This window comes from Ylistrum balloti, unplaced genomic scaffold (assembly GCF_031769215.1).
Source record: "Ylistrum balloti isolate Yb309-2 unplaced genomic scaffold, AGI_CSIRO_Ybal_v1 Utg371338, whole genome shotgun sequence".
Lineage (NCBI taxonomy): Eukaryota > Metazoa > Mollusca > Bivalvia > Pectinida > Pectinidae > Ylistrum > Ylistrum balloti.
In genome coordinates, this window is record NW_026782711.1 from 829,012 (window position 1) to 848,466 (window position 19,455).

A 19,455-nucleotide genomic window follows, 5' to 3' on the forward strand; every position below is an offset into this window, starting at 1 on the left:
GTTGAAAAAAACCATAATATAATATTCTATTTATAACATGACCTGTATTTCAGAAATATAAGTGAAAATTCTCAAATGGAATTCCCTACAAAAACACTTATTTTGAAGTGGAGAGTACATTTTTCACTAATGAGAGAGTCAGAATGTGACTTGACATCACAAAACTTAGTGTTATTAAAAGTGTCTTACAATATCTATGACACTGTCATATCACAAAAAACAACAGACAAAATATGTCATAAAAAGTAATACAAGTTCTCTCACACTGTTTCTGTTTTTACTCAACAAATATGACAAAACTTGTTTGTAAACATAAAATAAACTTCACATGCAATATTGTTATTCAGTATAAATTTTGTTTTATCATATTTCATTGCAAGAACCTTCATATTCCTCAGACACATGTACGTTAAATTTTTTCCAATGTCATAAGGATAACACCAGAGATTGTCAGGTCATTAGTTACTTCTGGGTGGCAAATTACTGTATAGATAAAAATACTAACTAAAGTTAAAGTAAAAGAGTGACAGATGGTGTTGGTGCTAAACCTTCCAATGTCAAGGACAATATAACATGGGCAATTACGGTAATCTGTCTCCTTCATTTCTTACTTCCTGTTGCACATGTGCAAGTCAATGTATGCTGGAGAGCTTGACAGTAACAGCAAACTTGTGACCTAATACTAGTGTTTGGTGCATTGTTTCAGTTATGAACAGTCAATGTTGATGCAGAGAAATGAAAACAAAAATATGGCACAATAAAGAAAAATTCAAACAGGTTGATATCCCACCCAATAGAAGCATGTTTGATGTAGGGTCAAATATGTCAAGTCCCCAGGTTCTGTACCTGTGACAGCCCTAGTTTAAACTGCTCTCTTCTTTATGTCTTCATGTAAATAGAATAATCGGACCAGGTTTGATACCATGCACTCATGAGTAGGTTAGACAGTATGACTATAGTAATTTCTATGTGACGTTGTATAAAACAGCCACATTATCCCTAGTCACTGTCTTTACTCGACCCTTTTTGTTGAAATTCATGATAAAACATACCTCTGAAACTTTTTGATAAAATCAAATTATATGTCAACATGGGGTAATCAATTTTTGTAGGATTGTTTCCCTGCCAGTCCAGAATATCATCTCTAATCTTATGATGTGACCCATTACTATGAGAAATAGTGGATCATCAAAAGTCACACACAGGAAAATCGAAATAAGTTCAGGTCTCAAATATCAGAATCCAAAAAATCACTAAAGACTTCAGTGAATGATCTATATCACAATAAGATACCATTTTACTGGAAATGAACCAACTCAACTCTTTCGTCAAAAGCAATTGCTATCTGGCCATCTGTTTGAGATCCAACATAAAAACTGCAAATGAAGCAGTATCATAAACCTTATAGTTCTACACTACAGATGCTCAAAAAGTATTGTTTTAATGATTTATTGAACTGTTGGTGAAGGAATTTTAAAATAAAATACTTTATAAAATATAAAATACAGTATCTGTTATGATACAACAACATTTATCATCGAAAAAACTGTGGTCAGTATCCTATATTATTGTAACTTGAGCAATCTTACCAATCTCAATAATGAAATAAATGAACTGGAAATCTAAATGACTTAATTTGCATGGTAAACTTTCCATTGTCCCTACATCAGAATTGCAATCTTCTTTGCTAACCCCTCTTTGTATTCAGCATCAAAGCCACAGATGCTTCGAAGCCACACCCATGGTTTTGATCACACACAAAGGAAATATCAACATATTTAAAGCAATATAGTTAGTCACATCAAATGACTATCTTTCAGATAATTTCATTAACATCTTCCCATTCTTACCTAGCCGTAATTCTCCAAAATTACCACATCCTATCTTCTTTCCAACCCTGAAATTGGGCCCCACCATCAGAACCCCTTGGTTACTGGAGCTGCCTTGTCGACTTGTACCATGCATGCTGCGAGCACTTTTTCGTCGACTTTGTTGTTCCTCAGTCCTTTCGTAATCCCGTTTCTGCATGCCAAAGTTTAATTGGCAGTCCCTTAACCTCCAATATTAGCTACAGTTATGATTACCCGTTAATGAAAACCGGTAGGGAAAGAGGATTTATAAACAGAGCACCGAAATTGTGCTCAAAATGAAGAGTTCATTGCTAATCATGCCATATTTCCGAAACCCTTTCCCGTGGTTTCATGTCATTTGGACAATTGTTCTCCATACTTATATCAACATTAGTGGAATTGGATGTCGTAAGGTCTACCATTGATGATTCACATTGTCGTTAACCCAGAAAATTCGGCACAATCACTTGTTATTTTCCGTGTCTCGAATATCTTCTCCTGAGGAACTACACATCCTTCAGCTGTTTGACAGATAAATTCCTCCGCGACATCTGAATGAGCAAAAATATTCATACTATTATGTCATAACATCGCATGTCGTAAGTTATATTTTACTATTTCAATGTAAATGCAAATTAAACAAAATTTATCAACAGAATTCCAAATATTATCAGATCTATATTTCATGTGAAATATCATTTCGGAAGTTGGTGATCAGTCACCGGCAATGTGCGCAAGTCGGGAATCCCCGTTACCAGGCGTAGAGAAATATTTATCGATAAACAGTGTAATTTCTCATGTTCTGACCGTCAAAATAAAGCATAAACACCGTTCTGATTCTACGAACTCGTTTCTATACCAAGAATACAACAGAAATCACAAATATTAATTGATTCTTAGCGGAAGATTAATATATTCTATCACGCCAGATTTTACGTCACTTCCGTATCAACATTAGTACACATGCGAGTTCACGAATATGGCGGCTGTTTTCAAACAAAATAGAAAAGATGTAAACAAAACTTTCTGATGAGACCATTCCTCGATTGATGTCTTCACGCATGATCAAACATGGTTGAGAAGGGTCGCTTCTTAGTCGTTATTTCGGTTCTTGAAGGTAAATGCTATATGTTGCAGTGTTTTGCATCTCAAAGATTATACCATTAGAATGACAGGTCCGATCTCGTCCAAAACACCAGCGCCAGTTAAAATCATTTTCAGCTTTAAAGCGGAGACTTAAAACCATGTACTGATAATTTTTCTGAAAATTTAGTTTTACATATTGACGATATCACACGTATTTGTATAATATAGAAATTAAATCCAAAATACTTGTTTGACAATGCAAGAACACCCCCTCCCATTTTCTTTCTGTCACACAATAATCCTAGAGTGGAAGCATATTTGAATGTTTCTAGGCATCTGTTTGCAGATTTTTCTATAAAGAACTATTGTAACCCTTTTACCTTACTAGGACGAAGGTTTCCTAAGCGACCACGACATCAGATAATTGCAGAGGCTCGGTTTGACGGGGAGTTATTGTCAACTGACCCAGTGAATCATGTGGAGAATCCAGACTTCACTCAGGAGTTGGCATGGGAGTTGGACAAGAAAGGACTACAGCAGCATCGACTTCAGAGGACATCCATCAAGATCCAATGCTATGCATACGATAATTCAAGTACCATGAAAGAAGCCATTGGCTACGTTGTATTAGATCTACGATCAGTAACAGCTAAACAAGTAATTATGCATTAAATCATGAATTTATAAATTCTGGTGAAGGGAGGTATGGCCTTGTTTAAAATATCAATATCATGTCATCTCATACACTTGTACACATTGTATAGCATGCTATCTAATGGGAAACCATTAATTATCCCCTCTATATCTATTATATTACTATTATATTTGTTAACTTGGTGAAAAATTGAAAAGTGCAATAAAAAGAAAATTCTATTTTTCAGACAGTGAAATGGTATCCTCTTTTACACTCAAAGTACAGTAAGAACAAACCAGAAATTAAGCTTTCTATCTATCTGGATGAGGATAAAAGTGGTGAACAGCCAAGCTTCCGAGCCAAGGAAGCTCCTGCAAGAAGTAAGGAGAGAAACCAAAAATCATTATGCTAAAATGTGACAAAAACTTTTGACACCAAACTTTTTAGTTTAACCAATATACAGCCAATTGCTTTAAAGTAATTAACCCTGGTAGGTGACTTTTTTTTTTAAAGGTGGTATGACTTCCAAGCAGTGTCCTTTCCATTAATAAGAATTTTTGATGATTTGTTCCCTGACTATGGCCATACAATCAAGCTCTTTGATAAATGGTGAACATAGACAAACTTTATCAACAAATGCTCCGAAATGATCTTTTATAGCAATGGTGAATGCTATTATATGATTGCAATGCTCACAATATGTGTTTAACAAATGACGATAATAATCAATCACTGATTGCTTGAAAATTTGTGATATATGTTTTTGATATGCACCTGTTTTTGTTGATCAGTCATAATAAAATGTTTTTCTATGAGAAATAATTAAAACCATTATAGAAATTTCTTAATAGCTGTGAGAAATATTTTGAATTAAGATAGAAATAACTTAATTGTTCTAGGATGTGTTTGTAACCATTATAAAAATATTTGAATTGCTGTGAGGTTTATTTTAAACCATTATGGAAATACCTGAATAGCTGTAAGAAATACTTTCTACAATTATAGATTTTGGACCATTATAAGATATTTGAATGGCTGTGAGAAATATTTCTCTACACCTTTTGTAGTTATTGAGGATGGAGCTGGTTCAGATGAAGCCCGATTTCTTCGGCCAATACTCAACGAGGAGGAAGGCTACTACCAGATAGGTCCAGCATCCAAGTGCAAGGATCAGTTTGTCCTCTCTGTTACCATTGCATATGCTGCAAACTTGCCACAGGTATTAAGATATTAGATACCACCTGGTAGCAAGTATAGGAAAAATTCAACCACACAATTTATATTACTGAACATTTATACATTACATAATATTACCAGTAACCAGAAGATGTTGTTTCATCTGAAGTTTGTTCTGAATAATTAACCTCTGCAAAAACTGATAATACATTGACCTTTTTGTGTGGCTAAATTTATTATTTGCTAGAAAGATATGGCCATTATAATTATCTTCATTTCAAAAAATATTATTGTAGTGTCCATTTAGTCAGTTGATTTCTTGGGGAAGGCTGTAATGATATCTTAATTGTATATTGAAAAATTGGATCAGGAACCAAGACAACAGGTCTTATTTCACTCATAACAAAAATGTTTGGTGTTTAGTCCATAGATAGCAAGTAGCCCTGTGTACATACAGGTAGTGTGAACCATTGTGAGTGTTCAGATTTGACAGAATATTGTGTTTTTCCACTTTCAGTTAATTCCAAGTACACAACCATTACCGCCGGATGCCTCTGGATACTTTTTCTACTTCTCCCTCCTCGGAAACGATGTCACAAATGAAGTATTCCATGATCTCATCAATCCCAACTTTCCAGCTGAGAGAGCCTCTGTTAGGATAAGGACAAGTATTGAAGCTCTACGACAGTTCTTTACTCATCAGCCAGGCATACAAGTCAGTTCTTATTAGGAGTTTTGCCTTTATTGGAATATGTATATACAAAAAAAAATATTGAAAATAAGTAAAACCTATTCCAACTTCCTTGAACCCTTATTACTCAACTACCCTCTATTCATTGAACGGATCACTTGGTCTTAACCATGTCCTTATGTGTTCCTTGCTATTTAGCCTCAGATTCCTCGAACCATTATTCCTGGAATAAATACCTCAATTCCGTGGACTAATTTTTATTCCTGTCCCTTTGTATTTATATTATTTTCCGCATCCTCAGGATACTAGTGCCAAGTTCCTGTGTATTTATACAGGTGTTGGTCAGGATGGCAGATAATCACAAGATTTACAGGTGTCAGTTAGGACAGCAGATAATCATGAGATTTACAGGTGTCGGTTAGGACAGCAGATAATTATGAGATTTACAGGTGTCAGTTAGGACAGCAGATAATCATGAGATTTACAGGTGTCAGTTAGGACAGCAGATAATCATGAGATTTACAGGTGTCAGTTAGGACAGCAGATAATTATGAGATTTACAGTGGTATGATTACCTACCTATCCTGTCACCTGCTACATTATTATTGTATTTAAGGTGAACATAGAGAAGGCAACCATTGTTAAGTGAAGTGTAAAATCAAACTACAGTATAGCATAATGTATACACAAGTGGAAGAATATTCATAAACTACCCAAGATGACTGTCAATTGATGTTGATTATTTTTGTTGAGGCTAACAGACAACACAATATGCAACAATAATGATATGTAATCAATATTATGTTATCATTTGAAGTTATTGAAATAAGATGATTAGAAAATATTTGCTCTATATTTTGCTGTAAATCAACAGTGTCATGACAATGAGTAACACATTTTACACATTTCTCTTCAGTAAAATTCCAACACATTGAAAATATAAGTAAGAGAAAACTTCTACAAAATCATCAATAGAACTGATCAAGGAATAAGGTATTGAATATGTAAACCTAGTAAAATACTAGTTAATGCATACTGCTTGGCTAGGGATAGCTTTTCTTTAGCTTGATCAGTTGAGTGTCAGACTAGTAAACAAGAGGTCCCAAGTTCAAATCCTAGTGAAGGCATTGAAATAAACAATTACCTCTGGTAGATTTGTGACAATGTAGGGACTTGGGCAAAATACATAGTGTTACTTTTACAAGCATTACTGTAACCTCTGGAAGCTGTGGGATGAGTTTTTTCCTGGAGGTGAAGTATGTAACCCTGGTGAAGTTCTAGCCGAAATATATCACTTGGCTGGAGAGAACTTCTCTTTAGCTTGATCCGTTTAGCGTCAAACTAGTAAGCCAGCAGTTCCAAGTTCAAATTCTAGTGAAGACTTTGAAATAAATGATGACCTCTGTTACAAATACATCATTTACAGACACAGGATGTTATGGTTGATCACTTACCCAATGATCTGTGAACAACCTCTGATAACTCGAATACCCCATATTCCCAGGCCAATTGATTTAATGGGATTTTACTCTACTATCATTAAGGAAAATTGAAGTTGTCACATCAGGAATGAACAACAGCACCTGAATCTATTGATTTTCTCAAACTTGTTTTAATTTCTTTTTCTGGACCAACACATGTTATTCTGATTTAGTTCCAAAATATGTGGATGAAAAATTGCATGATTGTCATCAATTGCTTTGAAAAAAATAATATGCTCCAAACTAATAAGTGGTGAAATATAGTGCATTACTGACAACATTTTTGTTGTAGGTTCACCTGTGTTGTGGGGAGCAGTCTTTGGGAAGCTGTGAAGTCCCTCTCAATTCCCTTCTTCAAAAGAACAGTACAGAAATTTACATGAAACCGGTGGCTGTAGAAGGATCATTTCAGGTAAATATAGATATATTCTGTTTGAGGTTCTCAGATAAGACTTATATTGAATTATGAAAAACTGAATGTTAACTACATGGATTTCCATTTTGACAGGAACTTCTTTTTTCAGTGTTTTGTGTTCCTGTGTGCCAAAGGCAACATACAGATATCAGTATGTGGTCGTTGTTGTTGGCATTGTCATCTGCACAATCCTCAACCTCAAACTTTATACAGTGCTTTTTCAGGTCCAAAGGTCAATGTCACCATTACTATAAATATGATTTTTTTTTTTTCGTGATAACTTCTGTTCCGTTTGGCTGATACACATCATCCTTCATACAGTACTTCTTTATCAGAAGTGCTTGTTTTGGATTGCTTTTCAGGTCCTAAGGTCAAAGGTCAAGGACAGTGTAACCATATATAGGAGATCGGTTTTCATGCAATAACTTGAGTTTTCTTTAAACAATTACACTCTATCTTCATGCAGTGCATCCTTCCAAAGCTGGGTTTGCTTGGGGTCAAGGTCACTATAACTAGAAATAGAAATTTTGTTTTTGCTTGGGATTGCTTTTCAGGTGCAAAGGTCGAAGGTTAAGGTTATTGTAGCTGTAAAAAGAAAATTAGTTTTGTGTGATTACTTGAGTTTTCTTTGGACAATTTGACTCAAACTTCATACAATGCTTCTTAATCAAAGGGACTTGTTTGATATTGATTTTCAGGTGGGTTGTCCCTGTTCCTACTATATTTGGAGTGAATCAATTTTTTTTTAAGATTCTGATTCTCTGTGTAATTGTGATAATACAAATCTATCCTCAGGATTCAGTTCCCTTTAACACTGTACATCTTATGTACAAGTTTTCTCATCACATCTCAACAAATAGACAAATTATATAAGTGGAATAAATGCAAAGCATATCTCTGGCTTTTGTTCCAAAAAATGATCTCCAGAAACCTTGCTGGGCAGGCGACAGCTACTTCTGTGGAATTCTTGTCTTTAATATTACAAGGAAATAACAGTATTCTAATTTTATTTCTGTCTCAATTAGAAGATAAGCAAAATAGTATTAAATTTTCTTTTTTATGTCCCTGTGATGAAATTGTTGGGTATATATTATTTACCATACCTACCTGTCCATTACACCTGTTATTTCAAATTTTGTTAGAGACAAAATCAACAAAGTACTTAACTTTCATTTTAGCCTTGTTTGCATCAAAAGCTGGATTTAGAAAATACTAATTCCTCAAACATCCTGCAATTCTTTCTGATTCTTATCAATCTGTTTATAAACAAAGAGGACATGTTTTGAAATTTAGAAAAAAAATGCTTTTAGACTTAAATATAGGTGTCATAGATTTGACCTCGAATCTAAACAGATTGTTGGTTGGTCATATGATGAATACTATCACTGAATTTTACCAAAAGACCAATGCAACAGATCTGAACATGAGTTACAAAAGATGTTTGATTTTGTTCTCAAACCAGTCTGATAACATACAATGAAACAAATTATGTGGAAATTTTTTTTTTCATTATTTTCACTTTGGCTTTGGTTCCAGTTGATACCTCCTAACAAGACAAAGCAGCAAATACCTACTGTACCGAACGATATGTCTCCAGCGGTTGGTGTATCTGTCATACTCCGAAAGGAGGATATGGTAAGGTGCTAAAATAACTTCAACCAAAGTTGATTTTAGATAACCATTTTATGAACTTGTAATAATCTTGATGTAACCCTGGTAAAATACTAGCTGCAATATACTACTCGGCTAGAGAGAACTTCTCTTTAGCTCGATTGGTTGAGCATCAGACTAGTAAGCCAGGGGTCCTGGGTTCGATTCCTAGCGGAGGCATTGAGATGAAAAATGACCTCTGTTACATTAACATGTAAGTTTACATATGTAATCTCACATATACAGAAATACTGTTTATTACAGGTTATATGTATAATATGCTGCTGTAAAAAAATATTATTAGGCCCCCCCGCATGCCATAGTTCAGTATTATGTTTTTTCATATGTCCTCTTGCTATCTTGTCTGGGCCCTACATTACTCGTCATCAGAAATTCATTTAAGGTAAGGTTTCATTTTCACTGTAATAGATGTAATGATCACTCTCTATGAAATGCATATCCCAAGATAGACAGGCTTGAACATTTTGAATGTTTACCACACTTTCAGTTTTGCACCAAAACAGATTTTAATATGTTTAAAAGGCATAGTCAAGGTAACAATTGTTTACTATATAATTCACATAGAAATAACAACAATATCAGAAATTTACATTGTATTCCACTCCTGATGAGTGGTAAATATAGACTAAGTAAAATATTTGAATGTATCATGTCTTTTACATGAAGAAAGACATTCACACATTGTGGATATTTGTTGTTGAAGTCCATAGCAGTTGACAAATGCGGTTTTGCCAACATCTAAATATCAAAGAAAAAAACAAGGCTTTTACTTACTTTTTTAAGGCAATGAAATCTCCTGTGAAAGAATCACCGCCTAGGAAAGAACAGGAAGTAGGGAGAGATTCCTCTCCACCCAGACCCAAAGAGTCCCCAAAAGCAAAGAAATCTCCTTCCAGAGGAACCAAAACTAAATCTAAAACAAAAGGCAAAGGAGATAAAGATGTTAAACCCAAACAAGTTGCTGCTGATGACTATCCTGATGATTTTGATGAAGAAAATACAGAGGAAAACTTGAGTAGTATTGAAGAGGATAGATTGAGAGAAAGTAAGAAAAATAACTGTAGAATATGAAAAGTAAAAAAATTCTTATCTTAACCTAACAGATTGCAAGTTTTATATGAAGTCATTTGTTATTAGAGTAATGTTTCAAAAACCAGTACCACATTTAATGGACATGAATGGGTTTTTTAGCTGCTTGATGTTTATTGAAGAATTATCTTGTTACTGTTTCAATATCTTTAGAAGCAGCAAAGAAATCTGATCAAAGAGGAGATAAGCCAGCAAAACAAAGCCTGTCCCCACCCACAGCTAGTTCTGTAAGACCTTCTGATCAAGGTAACTCTTTTGTCACCGTAGTCAAGAGGAAAAAAAGATGGTTTTATGTTTTTCTCAGATTAAAAAAAATGTTCTTTTCTTTTACTTGTAACTTTTCATTTTAAAATAACTCACTTTACAAGAATTTGATTTTTTATATCTCTGACATGAACAATAGTTGTAATTAAGTCATAGTCTGAACAATTGAAAGATGTTTGTGATGTAAGAACAATAGTTTGTTATTTCTGCTCATAATCTCGGATGTGTTCACAGGTACAGGTGGCAGTATTGATACGACTACACAGCATGTGGCTATCCCTCCTCAGGCTCATCATTTCACTTTCTCTATTGACCTTCGTAGCATCAAAGACATGGCCAGCACAAACACACTCTACGTCTTCATCAGGTACACCTGTGTTATGCCTGGATTTGTATTCTAATATATTCTATAACTAGAGTTACCTGGGTTATAACCAGTTCAGCTATGCTGTGGCATTATACTAGATTATTTTAAGATATGCCTTCATATTCATTAAAATACTGGTGTTAAATTGATTGGATGATCTCATTGATTAGAAGTTGTGTGGTAAGTACTACATAATACTATAAATTTTGCAAAAGTCACATCCAATTTTTGTTGTTTTCCCTGTTCCTAAATTAAATGATATCCATTTTCTTTGAATAACTTTTCTGTAATACTTTCAGTATGGTTTAGATGCTTATGATGTAAATGTTTGACATTTTAATTTAGGTACACCTACCCATTCTTTGGGAGTGCAGCACCCATTCTGACTCACCCACCTGTTGAAATACGCAAAGGGATGGAGGTCCTTCTCCCCCAGTCTTTCTGTGCTTTTGACTTTGCTTGCACTGTAGCACAACTACAGGAGACTTTTCTAAGGTAGGCTAATATTAGTAGGATTGGTTTCCTCTTGGGTAGGTGATGGTCCTACTACTGTATAGTACCTCTAGTCAGATGATTATAATCTATAAATGAGTTTGCCCCAGTTCTGTACCTCACTTGATATTTGTCTGTAAATGTCTGTACCCTCATATGTTGCCTTTAGATAATACAAATCTGTAAATGTCTGTACCCTTGTGTGGCACCTAAAGTGATATTTGTCTGTAAATGTCTGTACCCCTGTATTGTGCCTTAGGTGATATTTATCTGTAAAAGTCTGCACCCCATTATGATGTCTAAAGTGATATTTGTCTGTAAATGTCTGTACCCCTGTATTGTGCCTTAGGTGATATTTATCTGTAAAAGTCTGCGCCCCATTATGACGTCTAAAGTGATATTTGTCTGTAAATGTCTGTAACCCTGTATGGCACCTAAAGTGATATTTGTCTGTAAATATTTGTACCGTATATGATGCCTGAGGTGAAGTTCATCTGTAAATATTGGTGCCCCTATATTTAGGTTCTATACCTCATGTGATATTTATCTGTAAATATTTATGTCCCTGTAGAGTGCCCCTGATTGTGGAGGTGTGGCATAGAGACAAACAACTGTCAAAGGATGTGTTATTGGGTACAGCTCGTCTTCCTCTTGGGAACATTATCACTGCAGATAAAATGAGGATAGCGGTAAGTATCTCAAACTGTGCTGATGTGATTGTGGCCTTGGGCTTTGTGACCTGTATATTGTACAATGAGATAGCTACAAGCTGCTACAAGGAGACGGATCCTGCCTCAAATGACCCTGGCTGGCCATCTGGCAGTAAAAAGAACATCATCTGATATAATAACATATCATAACATATCATCTATCACATTTACTTTAACATAATTTTTGCAGCAGATTTACAGTATTTTTCTAGCAAAAGTATACATGTATTTGTATATATTTCACAAAAATGCCGTCAGATTTTATAGTCTACCGTACAACAATTTTACATTTTGTTTCAGCAGAGCAAGACTGGTAGTACAGGATGGAGACAGGCTTGTAGTGACAGAGTCACAGTCCAGGGTAATGACAGGTCAGTGTTTAAAAACTTTGAATCTTAAATAAAAATCTGACTGATACAGAGCACAACACAAATCTGTCACTTGTAGAAAGTTTACTGTTTACACTATGTAATGGGGCTTGTCTAGTCAAAGTTTGTCCTGTTATGTTTCAATGTCATTACTCTATCTTCTTCATCTCTGAGAGATTTTATTTAAAAAAACTAGATAAAAAGGGTCTTTAGTCCAACACCCTGCCTTAAATCTTCAATATACCAGGATAAAGATTACTGGCAGATCAATTGCCTGTTCAGTGACGATGGACAGTTTATGTTTGAATGGCTTATTTCTTAAGGTCATAGAGGAAAATAGCTGCAATTAGTTTCAGGGTTAAAATATCAAGGTCAGTGTTGATATTCACAGAATGAATCAACTTATTCAGTGATATCATTCAAGCAGCTTCATTTCTGAAGGATTGTTTGTTGTTGTTTTTTTTTTTTCTTTTTTGAATAAACAATGTAATGAATGGACCCTAAATGAGTTTGTGTTTCATGACTATGAAGTCAAGATCACTGTAACTACTCACAGAAAATTGTCAATTATCAATCTCTTGTTCTCTAATTTCTAATCCATTCTTCAGATTTTTTTTATTGAAAATTTAACTATTCTCCTGCTGTTGTAGAAACTCAATATATCATCAGAAAAATTACTTAAAAATCACATGACATTTTAGAGGAAAAGGAAATAAATTAAATGCAGTGATATGAGAAATATAATGGGACATATTTCCTTTAACAATTAATATTGATATCACCAACAAAAATTGTCATGTAGGTCTTGATCATGATAATTCTAAAGTAAAATTCAGTTGATTGCATTAGCTTAGGAAGTAAGACGTGTTGTTGTAGTGACCAGCGTAAAGTTGGGGAGGTCAGCACTGTCCTGAGTTTGGAGGATTGGGGGACCATTACCACACAACAAATCATTGTCCAGCAGGAATCCTCCGGGGTAAGTCACAGAATCATCACTGGACAACATACTGCATATTTGTTTACCATGTCACCTTCATTTCTGTGATACTTTATGTCCTACAGTTATGAAATGTTCAATATGAACTCAACATTAGGTGAAAAACACCATTGAAAATTAAGTCAATGATTCCATATTAGCAAATTAATTTAGACTAAGTTATTTTTGCTCCCTTTCTAAATCCCTTAATCTAAGATAACCTAAATTTGGTAAATTATCCCAGAAAGTATCAAACATTTTGAAAAAAAAAATTTTTAAGTACATGTAGTTGATTTAATTATTTCAAATTGAAGTCACGTGTGTACAGAAGTAAGATAATACACTGTCACTATTAACCAGTTGAAATTGTAAAGAATAGGTAACACTGGTATTGTTGTTATAGACACAGAGTGTAGCTGAGTCCTTAGGACAGAATATTGTTGGCGTAGCAAGGGCACAGTCACAGACCCAACAAGCACCATCTCAAGTCTCGCCTCAGGCCCCAAGGGAGTCAGTAGAGTACAAGACTGCACTAGAGCTTGAAATGTGGAAGGAGGGACAGGAAAAAATGTTTGAAAATCAGGTATGTTTTAAACATTTTGATGTTGGTCCAGCAAAAAGTTATCCAGTTCTTAATTGATTCACATATAATTTTATTATACTATCAAAACATTAGCAATCTTTTTAACTTTTGGTTTTGTTTATTTTTTTTTTTGCTTTTTTTTTATATTGTTGCAATTAAATCCAATTAAAAATTTTTCAAGTTAAATAATAACCCACTATTTCCCCTTTGTTATATTTAGTTGACTAAATGAGTTTTAGAATATAAGCTTGTACGATACTTTTTACAGATATATTCACAAAATTAAATATTCTTTAGTTAAAGCAGAAGGAGACGGTGTACATGAAGGCTCTTGCAGAAGAATGGAAGAAAAGGGACAAAGAGAGAGAAATTTTGATGAAGAAAAAGGTTTGGAAAATGCCTGTTTATTTATTGTTTTAGTAGAAATTTGGAGTCACTTCAGCTTGGTAACCATCTCTACTGAAAGCAACCTCATTAATTTAGTCTCCTTGTAACACCAATAATTATAGGATTGATTAATAAATCAATACCTTCATTTTAACATACTGTCTCTTTGTAATGAAATGTTCATATTATCACATATTGGTGTATTTAAAAAAAAACACTTTAAAAAATGTTACACATAAAAATGCTTGATCTGTATCATGAGAAGTGTTTTTGATACTGTTGAAGATGGCAGAATATGCACAGCTTGAAGACCAGCTGAGGAAAACATTATCAAATCTTGAAAAACGTGAAAAACAGCTTGCTGCTAATGAACAGGAGGTAATATTTTGGGAAACCATGAAAATTAAGCCCCATCAGGATATCTGATTTTTCAGCATTAGAAACTAGTCTGGGTGGGTGTGAGATGAAATCCACAAGTTTGTCCACAAATGACTTAAAAACATACACATTAAGTGGTAAATTCATAAGAATATCTACAAGTGAACCAAAAAACATTTAGTATTTTAAATGCTTGATGGCAGGAATTACCACACTTCACTGTCTAAGTGAGTGAACAGTATCCAATTTTACCTATACTTGACCACTCGGGTATTTACTTATATATAATCAACCATATGGATTTCCCCAGGTGGCCAGAATGAAAACAGATTTACAACGGGAACATGACAGGAAGCTACAGGATGTACGAGAGGCCTCGCGCAGGATGAAAGAAGACTGTGACCATCAGGTGGAGCTGGAGAGGTCAGTGCCTTTCTGAGACAGGTTCAGAGTAGAGGATAAATATCATCTCAAGTGCTATTTAGTTTACACAATTATGTCAGCTCTCTAAGATATCATCTTAGCTTTCAGCAAAACTATGAACCAATGCTACTTCATTGTCCAGTAATATACTAAGCCCCTGTTGGTTTAACTGGTTCACATATTTTTCTTTTTTGCTTATTGTTTGTAAATTGCATTTTTACAGATATTTTAATTGATGTTATCTTGAAATATCTGGTTTACACGCCAGTACAGAACAAGGAAAAATAATTTCTTCTAGTTACATTTTGATATTTGAAGTTTCATAATAAAAGTTCTAAAATAACAATCGTCATTCATTGGACGTTATATACACTAACAAAACAGCCTGACTACTGATGGCATAGCAAAATTACCATTTCCATTTTGGTGGAAAAGTCTACCTGACTTGATGTTTGTTTTGAATTGTTTGGACGGAGTGTTCACTCAATATTTAAGTCATTATAGATGGTTTAATACTGAACTTAATAAAGAAATTTAATCGCCACAAAATTGATAATAAGCTTTGATAGCTGTTATCATCAAACAAGGATTTTCAAAGTCATGTCTTTATGAATTTGCTCACAGTCTCCATTCAGTGTTGTAGTAAGAAGGGTTTTTTTATCTTAGATCCACAAACTTGATACAATAATTATTGTTGATTTGTTTACTTTCAGGTTGAAGTGCAAAGAAATTGAAGGGTTAATTGACAGATACAAGCGAGAGGTATACATCTTCTATTTGTTATCAACAATGAAATACAACACATGGCTAAACCCAATCTGATCAAAATGCAAATCATCATTATTACACTATGTTATGAAGGTCAAATGGTAGCCTAAGGAGTTTAAATGACCTTTCAACTAACCAATTGAAAACATTGCCAGCATTTTTAGTCTATTCTAATACCCTTCATCCAGTGTCGTGTGTTGTGCATTTGTAAACAAGTAACACTTTTGACTTTTTAAAAACCCATGATCCAATTTCAATGAAATTTTGCAGAAACCTTCTCTGGCATAAGAATTGTGAATTATACAGTCCCAACCCCCCCAGGGGCCTGAGGGGCAGGGCCAAAGGCTTTCAAATTAACTCAAATTTCAAAAATCTTCTTCTCAAGACCCAGATATGGTAGAATCAAATACTCTTCATGAATGGAAGCATCTTAGGTGTTTTACCAAAATTGTGAATTTTATGGCCCCAGGGTCTCGCATGTCCCCGTAGGGAGGGGGGTAAAATTTACTATGGTTTATATAGGAAAACTAGATTTTTGAGCATACATTGTAATTTGTTTAATTTTCATTGGAAATATTTCCAACTTGGTCAGAATTATGAGTGAATGGTGACGGCCTGATGGTATGCCCATTTTGATCCTGACTGACACCCAGGGGCAGATGGGCGGGGACAAAAGGGGTCAAATTGACTTAAATTTCAGAAATCTTTTTCTTAAGACCCAGATATGGTAGAATCAAATACTCTTCATGAATGGAAGCATCTTACTGTAATTTTCATAGAAAAATTGTATTTTTTGAGCTTAACGTTGGTTATTTCCCACAATAACTTTATAAGAATTATCAGTATAGGATGACAGTTTTTATGGAGTGCGGGTATTGACATTGTCACAATTTCTGTTTCATGACATTTGATAATGATCATTTAACCTTTATTTCCAATATTGCTTATCTCAGGTGCCCATCAAGGTTGCTATACCTCTTGTTATTGGATTATGCATTCTCATTTGTCATTATCTAAGCTACCTATGAAGGAAATGAAGTAACTAAAAAACAGAGGAACCAGAAGCTGATATTAACTTTAAATGTTTTCAACACATTTTTTATTGCCTTTTCAAATGCTTCATCTTTTTCTCCATTTTACACGCTGTTGATCAGGCATGTGAGACACGTTTCGACTTGTTGAAAAAATTTCATTGCATGATAAACATTGAGGTCATCTGAACATGACCTCTTGTCAGCCACTGTCAGATCTTTTTATTGTAAGTGTAATAATGATAATCTATGTTTTAATCAGAATGGGTAATACTGATACTGTATGTGGTATGAGGTAAAATTTGAATTAGCGATCATGTCTCCCTACAACTGGACAGGTGTTTCAGTTTTCATAATGGTAGATATTTCTGCTATGTTACACATCAGAAATTTTGAAAATGTTCCTGTTTCTATTATAGATAGCAGAGCTGGAGAAAAAGAATCAGAACCAAGAAAAGGAGTTTGCTGTGTACAAGGAGCAGCAAAACACAAAGCCTGAGGTCAGACTACAGTCCGAGATAAACCTTCTCACACTGGAAAAGGTGCGTATAGGAAAAAACTCTTTGATCAGTTTCTATCTATTCAAAAGGCAAAATGTTGATCATTTGTATTCTTGGACGGTTCCTATCACAACTGTTATATATAAAAATGTTTTCCTACGTTTAATACTTACCAGACAGGAAGAGGCACATTTCACCACTTAAGGGGCAGATAAGTCAGAAAAAAAATCTATAAAGTTTTAAATGCACAGGAGTTGATTTTCACATCAATTATCCGTATAATGATATATAAGTTAATTCCTAAAACAAGGTTTTCTGATGAAATCATTTGATAATGCAGTGAACCTCTTTTCTTTATCAACATGAAGAACATTTTCATAATGTATTTATCAAATTCTTTCCAGGTGGAATTGGAGCGTAAGTTGGATGCTATAGCAAAATCTAAGGTCCACTACAAACAGCAGTGGGGTCGTGCCCTCAAGGAGTTGGCAAGACTCAAACAGAAGGAACAGGTGGCGGCCAAAACTGAGCTGAAACGTCAGCAACATGAACTGGAGCACATGCGGCTGCGTTACTTGGCTGCAGAGGAGAAGGAGGTTGTCAAATCAGAGAAAAAGGAACTTGAGGATCTGAAAAACGAACTCAATAGGTAAACCATAAAGTTAGCCCAAAATACCTGTCATGCTTTTCTCGTAACTTGTTTTAGATGTTGATCTGCTATACCTGTTTAAGGAAAATATTTGATTTGTAGCATCCTGAAAATTCTACGGATTCATCTGTGACTTCTTTATGAAATACTGAACAGGATTATGATAGCCATTCATACTTTTATAAAGAAAAATCTTAATTTAAACCGTTTGTAATTTTGTTACAAAAATGTGATTTTATCCCAATTCTTTCATAACCATTTCTCCACTATTCATAACCAGCAGTCAGAACTTTGATTTGATGTTTATTTCATTTCTATAGTGTGTGATTGTTTATATATGTCTCCAGACTTAGGCAAATGGAGGAGGAGAAAGCCAAGTCACTGAACCATTCTCTGAGTCCACGGGAATATTCTGGAACCAAAGGTGATGACAGCCAGGGCCTCGACGAACACATCACCCGCCTCATTGAGGAACGAGATACATTGTTAAGGACAGGAGTATACACCACTCAAGACGGTATCATTGCCGAGTTGGATAGACAAATCAGAGAATCTATGGTACAGAAGAAAACAAATGCTTTATAACACCAAGCTGTTACATTTTGCCCAACGGTGCCTGTTATCTCGAGAGAGTGAACAGCAAGTGGAATACTGATATATTTAATGAAAGAAAAAGATTACCTACTGAGATGTTGTAATAGCCTTGTGTTGTAAACTGCTGTAGAATCAGGCAATCAATATTAAGATGAAGGCTTAGAGTGAAATGAGATGGACCTAGCATTTCTTATTATAACAGTACCCTGTGGTATTTTAATCTCAAAATTTATTAAAGTCTGCTTTAATATGTGAAGCTTAAATACTTAAAACACTTTCAAGGAGAATTACTCCCATCAAGCTTACCTTTGCTAAGATATCTTTATTTTGTTCAATGGTGTGGAAGTATACTGATATTGGGTATAAATCAGGAACCTAATACATTGTTGTAGAAATGTTTTAATGACTGAAAAACTGTTTGTAGAAGTATTTGAAATCTTTAAACCTTAAACATGATTTTGCAATTCAAGTACATCAAATAATAATCATTCTTTTCTAATTGAATAGTCCATTTAGTCTGTAGTTAGATCTCTATGATTATTAATATATTATTTTGCTGTTTTCATTGAGACACTTCTGTTTCTGGTTTCCTACCAAGCATCACATTGACAATAACTGAGAGCTCAGATTAGATAAATGCAAGCTGTAGAAAATGTTCATTTTATATAAATGTCATGTGACTGGTAGAACAAATAATCCAATACATTACTAGTATCCTTTATAAGTTAGACTGGTTTGACAAAAGAAATTGTACACACAGTACAACAGCTGTATCATACATTGTGAATAGTGAATGGATGGATAAACAGTTGTATTATATGTTAGAAATGTGAAAACATGTACCTATATCCATATAGTGGTGTACAGATATT

General features: G+C 34.4%; 2 protein-coding genes across 7 annotated transcripts in view; one reads left to right on the plus strand and one right to left on the minus strand.

Moving 5' to 3' along the window:
- Window positions 1-2,361, minus strand: part of LOC132562065 (casein kinase I-like) — a 46,539-nt gene extending 44,178 nt beyond the window's left edge. For all 6 annotated transcript variants that reach the window (XM_060226795.1, XM_060226793.1, XM_060226794.1 and 3 more), the window contains exon 1: window positions 1,851-2,361. In XM_060226795.1, the coding sequence (XP_060082778.1) occupies window positions 1,851-2,028 (178 nt within the window). In that variant the 5' untranslated portion in view covers window positions 2,029-2,361. The remainder of the gene's footprint in view (window positions 1-1,850) is intronic.
- A 527-nt stretch (window positions 2,362-2,888) lies between these two features.
- On the plus strand, window positions 2,889-19,439 carry LOC132562060 (centrosomal protein of 120 kDa-like). Its single transcript, XM_060226784.1, has 22 exons — window positions 2,889-2,967; window positions 3,325-3,593; window positions 3,818-3,950; window positions 4,638-4,789; window positions 5,264-5,461; window positions 7,211-7,330; window positions 8,870-8,968; window positions 9,788-10,049; window positions 10,247-10,339; window positions 10,592-10,724; window positions 11,070-11,219; window positions 11,788-11,905; window positions 12,230-12,297; window positions 13,171-13,270; window positions 13,674-13,853; window positions 14,151-14,240; window positions 14,526-14,618; window positions 14,929-15,041; window positions 15,755-15,803; window positions 17,260-17,382; window positions 17,745-17,989; window positions 18,337-19,439. Exons 1-22 carry the CDS (start codon window positions 2,922-2,924, stop codon window positions 18,572-18,574), a joined length of 3,072 nt encoding a protein of 1,023 aa, XP_060082767.1. The 5' UTR covers window positions 2,889-2,921; the 3' UTR covers window positions 18,575-19,439.
- Window positions 19,440-19,455: the final 16 nt, after the last annotated feature.

Excerpts from the sequence above, each read along its gene's own strand:
- LOC132562060 (XM_060226784.1), top strand. The coding sequence starts at position 2,922 with ATGGTTGAGAAGGGTCGCTTCTTAGTCGTTATTTCGGTTCTTGAAG. Across the intron at positions 14,241-14,525 it reads AAATTTTGATGAAGAAAAAG|ATGGCAGAATATGCACAGCT; the intron begins GTTTGGAAAATG and ends ATACTGTTGAAG. Across the intron at positions 15,042-15,754 it reads CATCAGGTGGAGCTGGAGAG|GTTGAAGTGCAAAGAAATTG; the intron begins GTCAGTGCCTTT and ends GTTTACTTTCAG.